The sequence below is a fragment of the Carcharhinus amblyrhynchos genome, unplaced genomic scaffold (assembly GCF_965287045.1).
Source record: "Carcharhinus amblyrhynchos unplaced genomic scaffold, sCarAmb.v2.hapA scaffold_871, whole genome shotgun sequence".
Classification (NCBI taxonomy): Eukaryota; Metazoa; Chordata; class Chondrichthyes; order Carcharhiniformes; family Carcharhinidae; genus Carcharhinus; species Carcharhinus amblyrhynchos.
The window spans coordinates 1-10,293 of NW_027650611.1; the positions used below are offsets into that span (position 1 = coordinate 1).

Below are 10,293 nucleotides of genomic sequence, written 5' to 3' on the forward strand. Positions count from 1 at the left end.
GAGAGAGCAGTAGAGAGAGAGAGAGACAGAGAGAGAGAGAGACAGAGAGAGAGACAGAGAGAGACAAAGAGAGGGGGGGAGAGAGAGAGAGAGAGAAATAAAGACTGAGAGAAAAGAGAGACAGACAGAAAAAGAGAGGCAGAGATGGAGAGAGAGACAGAGCAAGAAAGAGAGAAAGAGACAGAGAGAGAGAGGGGGAAAGAGAGAGAGAGAGAAAAAGAGAGACAGAGAGAGGGAAAGAGAGAGAGAGAAAGAGGGAGAGAGAGAGACAGAGAGACAGAGAGAGAGATAGCGAGAGTGAGAGAGACAGAGAGAGAGTGTGAGTGAGTGAAAGAGTGAGTGACTGAGCGACTGAGTGAGAGTGTTTTGTATGTGTGTGTATGTGTGTGTATGTGTGTGTGTGTATGTGTGTGTGTGTGGGTGTGTATATGTGTGTGTATGTGTATGTGTGTGAGTGTGTGTGTATGTGGGTGTGTGTGTGTGAGTGTATGTGGGTGTGTGTGTATGCGTGTGTGTGTGTGTATGTGTGTGAGTTTGTGTGTGTGTATGTGTGTGTGTGAGTGTGTATGTGTGTGAGTTTGTGTGTGTGTATGTGTGTGTGAGTGTGTGAGCGTGTGTGTGTATGTGTGAGTATGTGTGTGTGAGCGTGTGTGTGTGTGAGAGAGAGTGTGTGTGTATGAGTGTGTGTGTGTGGGTAGCTGTGCGTGTGTGTGTGAGTGTGTGTGTGGGTGTGTGTGTGTGTGTTTGTGTGTGTGTATGTGTGTGTGGTTGTGTGTGTGTGTATGTGTGAGTGTGTGTGTGCGTGTGTATGAGTGTGTGTGTGTGGGTGGGTGTGTGTGTATGTGTGTGAGTGTGTGTGTGTGGGTCTGTGTGTGTGTATGTGTGTGTGTGTGGGTGTGTGTGTGTGAGTGTGTATGTGTGTGTGAGTGTGTGTGTGTGCGTGTGTGTGAGTGTGTATGTGTGTGTGAGTGTGTGTGTGTGTGAGTGTGTATGTGTGCGTGTGTGTGTGTATGTGTGTGCATGTGTATGTGTGTGCGTGTGTGTGAGTGTGTATGTGTGTGCGTGTGTGTGTGTGTGAGTGTGTATGTGTGTGTGTGTGTGTGTGAGTGTGTATGTGAGTGTGTATGTGTGTGTGAGTGTGTATGTGAGTATGTATGAGTGTGTATGTGTGTGCGTGTATGTGTGTGCGTGTGTGTGTGTATGTGTGTGTATGTGTGTGTGAGTGTGTATGTGAGTGTGTATGTGTGTGTGTATGTATGAGTGTGTATGTGTGTGCGTGTATGTGTGTGCGTGTGTGTGCGTGTGTGAATGTGTATGTGTGTGCGTGTGCGTGTGTGTGAGTGTGTGTATGTGTGTGCGTGTGTGTGTGTGTGAGTGTGTATGTGTGTGGTTATTTTCCAGACGTAGCTGGATTCCGGGGAAGTGCCGGAAGATTGGAAAACGGCTAATGTTACGCCGTTGTTTAAGAAGGGTGCCAGGCAAAAGGCGGGGAATTATAGGCCGGTTAGTTTAACGTCTGTTGTAGGTAAAATGTTAGAATCTGTCATCAAGGAGGAAATAGCGAGGCATCTTGAGGGGAATTGCTTGATAGAGCAGACGCAACACGGTTTCGTTAAAGGGAAGTCGTGTCTGACAAATTTACTGGAGTTCTATGAGGATGTGTCTAGGGCGGTGGATAGAGGAGAGCCGGTGGATGTGGTCTTTCTAGATTTTCAGAAGGCGTTTGACAAGGTACCTCACAAGAGGTTATTGCAGAAGGTAAGGGGGCATGGAGTTGGGGGTAGGGTGTTAGCGTGGATAGAGGATTGGTTGTCAAATAGGAGGCAGAGAGTGGGGGTCAATGGGTGCTATTCAGATTGGCGGATGGTGACTAGTGGAGTGCCCCAGGGGTCGGTGCTGGGGCCTCAGCTATTTACCATTTATATAGATGATCTGGAGGAGGAACCGAGTGTTTGGTGTCGAAATTTGCTGATGACACCAAGATTGGTGGAACGGCAAATTGTGCGGAGGGTGTGGAGAGTCTACAGAAGGATCTAGATAGGCTGGGTGAATGGGCCAGGAATTGGCAAATGGAATTTAATGTTGGCAAGTGCGAGGTGGTCCACTTTGGTAGGAATAATGGTAGGAAGGACTATTACTTACGTGGCGAAAAACTGCAGCAGGCGACGGTGCAGAGGGACCTCGGGGTCCTTGTGCATGAGTCGCAAAAACCCAGCTTGCAGGTGCAGCAGGTGGTCAGGAAGGCGAAATGGGATGCTGGCCTTCATAGTGAGGGGGATTGAATATAAAAGTAGGGAGGTCTTGCTGCAGCTGTATAGGGCATGGTGAGGCCGCAGCTGGAGTACTGTGTGCAGTTTTGGGCGCCGTACTTACGCAAGGATCTTTGGCCTTGGAGGGAGTGCAGAGGAGGTTTACTAGGCTGATACCGGAGTTGAGGGGGTTGAGCTATGAGAAGAGGCTGAATAAACTAGGCTTGTACTTGTTAGAGTTTAGAAGAATGAGGGGAGATCTCATTGAGACGTATAAGATGATGAATGGGATGGATAGGATAGAGGTGGAGAGACTCTTCCCGCTCAGAAAGGACAGTAGGACTAGGGGGCACAGCCTCAAGATAAAGGGGAGGCGGTTTAGAACGGAGTTGAGGAGGAACTTCTTCACTCAAAGGGTGGTGAATCTCTGGAATTCTCTGCCCGTTGAAGTGGTGGAGGCTGCCTCGCTAAATATTTTTAAGACGCGGGTTGATGGGTTTTTGATAAGAGAGGGGATTAAGGGTTATGGGGGAGAGGGCGGGAATGTGGAACTGAGCCACGACAGATCAGCCATGATCTTATTGAATGGCGGGGCAGGCTCGAAGGGCTAGTTGGCCTACTCCTGCTCCTATTTCTTATGTTCTTATGTGTGTGTGTGTGTGTGTGTGTGTGTGTATGTGTGTGCGTGTGTGTGAGTGTGTACGTGTGTGTGAGTGTGTACGTGTGTGTGAGTGTGTGCGTGTGTGAGTGTGTGTATGTGTGCGCGCGTGTGTGTGTGTGCGTGTGTGTGTGTGTGTGTGTGCGCGCGCGCCGTGTGTGTGAGTGTGTGTGTGTGCGTGTGAGTGTGTGCGTGTGTGTATGTGTGTGCGTGTGCGCGTGTGTGCGTGTGAGTGTGTGCGTGTGCGTGGTGTGTGTGTATGTGTGTGTGTGTGTGTGTGTGTGTGTGTGAGAGTGTGTGTGTGTGTGTGTGTGTGTGTGTGTGAGCGTGTGAGTGTGTGTGTGTGTGTGTGTGTATACCATACCGGTGCCACACAAGGGTCGCTGTCTGTGTGGAGGTTGCACGTTCTCCCGTGTCTGCGTGGGTTTCCTCCGAGTGCTCTGGTTTCCTCCCAGAGTCCAAAGATGTGCGGGTTAGGTTGATTGGCCGTGCTAAGAAATTGCCCCTTAGTGTCCAGGGATGTGTAGGTTAGAGGGATTAGTGGGTATAATATGTAGGGATATGGGGGTAGGGCCTGGTGGGATTGTGGTCGTTGCAGACTCGATGGGCCGAAGGGCCTCTTCCTGCACTGTAGCGTTCTATGATTCCTGTATGAGGAGACCAAAACTGCACACAGTACTCCAGGTGTGGCCTCGCTAACACCCTGTACAATCGCAGCAAAACATCTTTATTTAAAATTTTATTTATTCGTCACAAGTAAGGCTTACATTAACATTGCAATGAAGTTCCTGTGAAACTCCCCCTAGTCACCACGCTCCGGCACCCGTTCGGGTTAATGCAGCACGCCTTTCGGACTGTGGGAGGAAACCGGAGCACCCGAGAGAAACCCGCGCAGACACGGGGAGACGTGCAGACTCCGCTCAGACAGTGACCCGAGGCCGGGAATCGAACCCGGGTCCCTGGCGCCGTGAGGCAGCAGTGCTGACCCACTGTGCCACGTGCCGTCCCCCTCCCCACCCCCCCCCCCCCCCAATAGCTGAATCCCCCATTATCAACACGCTGGGGGTTTTACCATTGACCAGAATCTGAACAGGGCCCAGCCGTGTAAATGCTGTGTCTGCCAGAGCAGGCCAGGAGGCTGGGAATCCTGCGGAGTGTAACCCACCTCCTGAATCTTACCCCCCCCTACGCCTATCCAGCATCTACAAGTCAGGAGTGTAATGGAATCATTTCTAGGTGCCTTGGTGAGTCACTGCAGTGCAGTGTGGATGGTCCACACACACCGCTGCCACTGTACATGGATGGGAGGGATCGAATGTTCCCCGATGCGGTGTTGATAGTTGTGGGGGCGTTCAATGATTTAATGGAACCTAGAACATTGAAGAGTACAACGCAGGCAGAGGGCCTTCAGCCCATCATGTTGTACTGACCATGATGTCAAATTAATCTCATCCCTCCTGCCTGCCCTATGCCTCCCAGTCAGACCCCACTTGGAGTACTGTGCTCAGTTCTGGTAGCCTCACTACAGGAAGGGTGTGGAAGCCATTGAGAGGGTGCAGAGGAGATTTACAAGGATGTTGCCTGGATTGGGAGGCATGCCTTATGAGGATAGGTTGAGGGAGCTCGGTCTCTTCTCCCTGGAGAGATGAAGGATGAGAGGCGACCTGATAGAGGTTTATAAGATGTTGAGAGGTATAGATAGGGTGGATTCTCAGAGGCTATTTCCCAGGGCTGAAATGGTCACTACGAGAGGACACAGGTTTAAGGTGCTGGGGAGCAGGTACAGAGGAGATGTCAGGGGTAAGTTTTTCACTCAGAGGGTGGTGAGTGAGTGGAATCGGCTGCCGTCGGCGGTGGTGGAGGCGAACTTGTTGGGGTCTTTTAAGAGACTTCCTGGATGAGTACATGGGATTTAATGGGATTGAGGGTTATAGATAGGCCTGGTAGGTAGGGATATCATCAGGGCAACTTGTGGGCCGAAGGGCCTGTTTGTGCTGTAGTGTTCTATGTTCTATTACTTACACATTCATGTGCTTATCCGATTATAGAAAGGATATTATTAAACTAGAAAGAGTGCAGAAAAGATTTACTAGGATGCTACCGGGACTTGATGGATTGAGTTATAAGGAGAGGCTGGATAGACTGGGGCTTTTTCTCTGGAGTGTAGGAGGCTGAGGGGTGATCTCATAGAGGGCTATAAAATAATGAGGGGCATAGATCAGCTAGATAGTCAATATCTTTTCCCAATTTATTTGAATTTATTTGATTGAATTTAGGAGTCGCAGCATCATGTTGCAACTGTACACAACTCTGGTGCGGCCGCACTTGGAGTACTGTGTGCAGTTCTGGTCCCCACATTACAGGAAGGATGTGCAGGCATTGGAGAGGGTGCAGAGGAGGTTTACCAGGATGTTGCCTGGCATGGAGGGGAAGTCCTATGAGGAGAGACTGAGGGATTTGGGGTTGTTTTCGCTAGAAAGAAGGCGGCTAAGAGGGGATCTTATTGAAACATATAAGATGATTAGAGGTTTAGATAGGGTGGATAGTGATAGCCTTTTTCCTCGGATGGAGAAAGCTAGCACGAGGGGGCATGGCTTTAAATTAAGGGGGGTAGTTATAGGACGGATGTCAGGGGTAGGTTCTTTACCCAGAGGTGGTGAGGGATTGGAATGCCCTGCCTGCTGCAGTTGTAAATGCGCCTTGTTTGGGGGCGTTTAAGAGATCCTTGTTTTTTAACTGGTCGGCGCAACATCGTGGGCCGAAGGGCCTGTTCTGCTCTGTAATGTTCTATGTTCTATGTTCTAAAGGTAGGGGAGTCTAAAACTAGAGGGCACAGGTTGAAGGTGAGAGGGGAGAGATACAAAAGGGTCCAGAGGGGCAATTTTTTCACACACAGAGGGTGGTGAGTGTCTGGAACGAGCTGCCAGAGGTAGTAGTAGAGGTGGTGAGGAAGAATGTTCTTGCTGTGAAGGGAGCGCAGTGACGTTTTAGCAGATTTATACGGCTGTTCTGTTTCAGTTTCTGGTCAATGGTAACCCCCAAGATATTGGTGGTGGGGGGGGGGGGTGGTTGAATTCAGCGATGGTAAGTCCTTGTAGATGATTGACAGGAGGTATTTGGTAGCGGGGGGGGAGGGGGTGTCAGGAGGTGAGTTACTCTCTGCAGGATTCCCAGTCTCTGACCTGCTCTGGTAGCCACAGTATTTATATGAAAGAAAGGATAGCAGGACTAGAGGGCACAGCCTCAAGATAAGGGGGGGGGGGGGGCGCAGTTTAGATTGGAGTTGAGGAGGAACTTCACTCAAAGGGTGGTGAATCTCTGGAATTCTCTGCCCATTGAAGTGGTGGAGGCTGCCTCATTGAATATATTTAAGACACGGGTAGATAGGTTTCTGATAGACAGGGGAATTAAGGGTTATGGGGAGAGGGCGGGAAAGTGGAACTGATCCACTATCAGATCAGCCACGATCTTATTGAATGGCGGGGCAGGCTCGAAGGGCTAGATGGTCTACTCCTGCTCCTATTTCTTATGTTCTTATGGCTGGGTCCCAGTTGGTCAATGGTAACCCCCAGAATGATGGTAGTGGGGGATTCAATGATGTTGAAATGGTTGGGGGAGGGGTGCAAGGGGTGCGGCTGGAATCATAGAAATCATAGAGTCTGTACACTACAGAAGAAGGCCATTCGGCCTGTCGAGTCTGCACCGAACACAATCCCACCCAGACCTTATTCCCCTAACCCTTCATATTTACCCTGCTAATCCCCCTGACACTATTGGACAATTTAGCATGGCCAATCAACCCAACCCGCACATTTTTGGACTGTGGAGGAAACCGGAGCACCCGGAGGAAACCCGCACAGACACGGGGAGAACATGCAAACTCCACACAAACAGCGACCTGTGGCCAGAATTGAACCCAGGTCCCTGGCGCTGTGGGGCAGCAGTGCTAAACACTGTGCCACCGTGCAGTCAGCAGGAGTGAATTGGCTCCCCTTCAATTCAATTCCCATATATATATATTTATATTATATATAATCATAGAATCCCCACGGTGCGGAACGAAGTCATTCATCTCATCGATTCTAAGCCAACCGCAATCCCATCCCCAGGTCCCGTAACCTCTACACCTTTACCTGACTAATCCTCTGACCTACCCATCCCAGGGCACTAAGGGGCAATTTTTAGCACAGCCAACGCACCTAATCTGCACACCTTCGGAGCTGTGGGTGGAAACCGGAGCACCCGGAGCAAATCCAACCCACGCGGACACGGGGGGGAGAACGTGCAAACTCCGCACAGACAGTGACCCGAGCCGGGAATCGAACCCAGGGTCCCTGCGAGGCAGCAAGTGCTAACCCACCGTTGCTGCCTGGGGTCCACTTCAGTCATGGTGACCCCCAGGGTGTTGGGGATTCAGCGATGGTAACACCATCGAATGTCAAGGTGGGGGGAGGGGAGGGTGACGGGAGGCGTGGTGGTGGGGGGGGTGGTGGTCCAGTTCAATATCTGGTTAATGGTAACAGCAACCCCCCCCCTCCCCAGGATGTTGATAGTGGGGGATTCAGTGATGGTAGTACAATGGTAATGTCCAGGGGTGCGATGGTCAGATCTTCTCTTGTGTGAGATGGATTGCTGGACGTTGTGTGCATGAATTTTATTTGCCAATTGCCGCTTGAAGATCTTCCTCAACTTACCCCAATTTCTCTCTCTCAATCTCTCTCTCCTCCAATTTCTCTCTCGCTCTCCCAATCTCTCTCTCCCTTCTCCTCCTCCCAATCTCTCTCTCCCATCTTCTCTCCAATCTCTCTCTCAATCTCCCAATCTCTCTCATCTTTCCAATCTCACTCTCTCTTCTCCCAATCTCTCTCTCATTCTCTCAATCTCTCTCTCATTCTCCCAATCTCTCTCTCATTCTCCCAATCTCTCTCTCATTCTCCCAATCTCTCTCCTCTCATCTCCCAATCTCTCTCTCATTCTCCCAATCTCTCTCTCATTCTCCCAATCTCTCTCTCATTCCCCCAATCTCTCTCTCAATCTCCCAATCTCTCTCTCATTCTCCCAATCTCTCTCTCAATCTCCCAATCTCCTCTCATTCTCCCAATCTCTCTCTCATTCTCCCAATCTCCTCCCAATCTCTCCCAATCTCTTTCCATCTCCAATCTCTTCTTCAATCTCCCAATCTCTCTCACCTCCCATCTCTCTCACTCCAATCTCTCTCTCTCTCCCAATCTCTCTCTCTCTCCCAATCTCTCTCACTCTCCCAATCTCTCTCTCCCTCCCAATCTCTCTCTCTCTCTCCCAATCTCTCTCTCTCTCCCAATCTCTCTCACTCTCCCAATCTCTCTCTCCCTCCCAATCTCTCTCTCTCTCTCCCAATCTCTCTCTCTCTCCCAATCTCTCTCTCCCTCCCAATCTCTCTCTCCCTCCCAATCTCTCTCTCTCTCTCTCCCAATCTCTCTCTCCCTCCCCAATCTCTCTCTCTCTCTCCCATCTCTCTCTCACTCTCCCAATCTCTCTCTCCCTCCCAATCTCTCTCTCTCTCTCCCAATCTCTCTCTCTCAATCTCTCACTCTCCCAATCTCTCTCCCTCAATATCTCACTCTCTCTCTCCCAATCTCTCTCTCTCTCTCTCTCCCCAATCTCTCTCTCTCAATCTCTCACTCTCCCAATCTCTCTCCCTCAATATCTCACTCTCTCTCTCCCAATCTCTCTCTCTCTCTCTCCCAATCTCGCTCTCTCAATCTCTCTCTCTCTCTCCCAATCTCTCTCTCTCAATCTCTCACTCTCCCAATCTCTCTCCCTCAATATCTCACTCTCTCTCTCCCAATCTCTCTCTCTCTCTCTCCCAATCTCTTTCTCTCAATCTCTCCCTCAATATCTCACTCTCTCTCTCCCAATCTCACTCTCTAAATCTCTCTCACTCTCTCTCTGTTTCTCAATCTCTCTCTCTCTCTCTCCCCCTGTAGGCCGGACTGGACGCTCCGCTGACCGTCCCGACGCCATCGCCGTCTCCGCCAGCCTGCCAGCCCAACCAGACGGCCGTGGACAACCTGCTGAGCTCCCGCCCCTCCACCATCATTGGCAGCCTGATCCTGTCGCTGGCCCTGGTGGTGGGGCTGCCGGGCAACGCCTTCGTGGTGTGGACCATCCTGTGGCGCATGAGGCGGCAGGGCCGGGCGGTGACCTGCGTGCTGATCCTCAACCTGGCGGTGGCCGACGGGGTCACCCTGCTGACCACCCCCTTCTGGATCCACTTCCTGGTGGGCCGGGAGTGGGTCCTTTGGCCGGGCAGCTTGCAAGGGCTTCCACTACATCTGCTGCCTCAACATGTACGCCAGCGTCTTCCTCCTGGCCTACATGAGCGTGGACCGGCTGGCTGCGGTCTCCCCGCCCCTACGCCGCTGCCCGGCTCCGCCGCAAGTCTTGAGCCGGCGGGTGCTGGCGGGCATCTGGTGCCTGGCGGCCCTGATGGCGCTGCCCGCCCCCATCTACCGGGAGGTGGGCAAGGGCCGGGTGGAGTGCCGGGACCTGTGCGAGCCGCGGCACCCCTCCCCGGCCCACACGGCCTTCCACTACCTGGCCGAGACGGTGGTGGGCTTCCTGCTGCCCTACGCGGTCATCCTGGGCAGCTACGCGGTGGTCAGCCGCCGCCTGCGGACGCTGCGCTCCCGCCGCAAGAGCCGGGTGGAGCGGCTGATCGTGGCCATCGTGGTGGCCTTCGGCCTCTTCTGGCTGCCCTACCACGCGGTCAACCTGGCCCAGGTGGGGGCGGAGGGGGCGGGCCGGGCCCGACTGCGGGACTGGCTGAAGGAGCAGCGGCCCATGGTGACGGCGCTGGCCTTCGTGGGCTCGTGCGTCAACCCTGTGCTGTACGCCTTCACCGGCGTGGAGCTGATCCGCAGCGCCGGGCCCAACTTCATGGCCAAGCTCTTCGAGGTCACCACCTCCGAAAGCCAGGCCAGCCAGAGCCGGAGCCGGGCCGGCAAGGGGGAGGGGGCCAACGGGGACGTCCACACCGGCCTCTAGGACAACCCCCCCCGTCCTCCTTTCCATCCCCTCACACCCTCCCCCGACCTCTAACCCCCACCGCCAATACATCTCCATCCCCCCCGACCTCTAACCCCCACCGCCAATACATCTCCATCCCCCCCGACCTCTAACCCCCACCGCCAATACATCTCCATCCCCCCCCGACCTCTAACCCCACCGCCAATACATCTCCATCCCCCCCCGACCTCTAATCCCCCCAGCCCCCACCTCCCAATACATCTCCATCCCCCCCCGACCTCTAACCCCCACCGCCAATACATCTCCATCCCCCCCGCGACCTCTAACCCCCCACCGCCAATACATCTCCATCCCCCCCGCGACCTCTAACCCCCACCC

At 52.9% G+C, this 10,293-nt stretch overlaps 1 protein-coding gene across 1 annotated transcript; it reads left to right on the top strand.

Annotated features, from left to right (window-relative positions):
• Positions 1-8,873: 8,873 nt before the first annotated feature.
• On the top strand, positions 8,874-9,933 carry LOC145340247 (leukotriene B4 receptor 1-like; the record flags this gene model as incomplete). The annotated part of the gene is given in 2 exon segments (XM_080184695.1): positions 8,874-9,182; positions 9,184-9,933. Coding segments are annotated over 2 exon segments (1,059 nt in total), but the record flags the coding sequence as incomplete, so codon positions are not given.
• Positions 9,934-10,293: the final 360 nt, after the last annotated feature.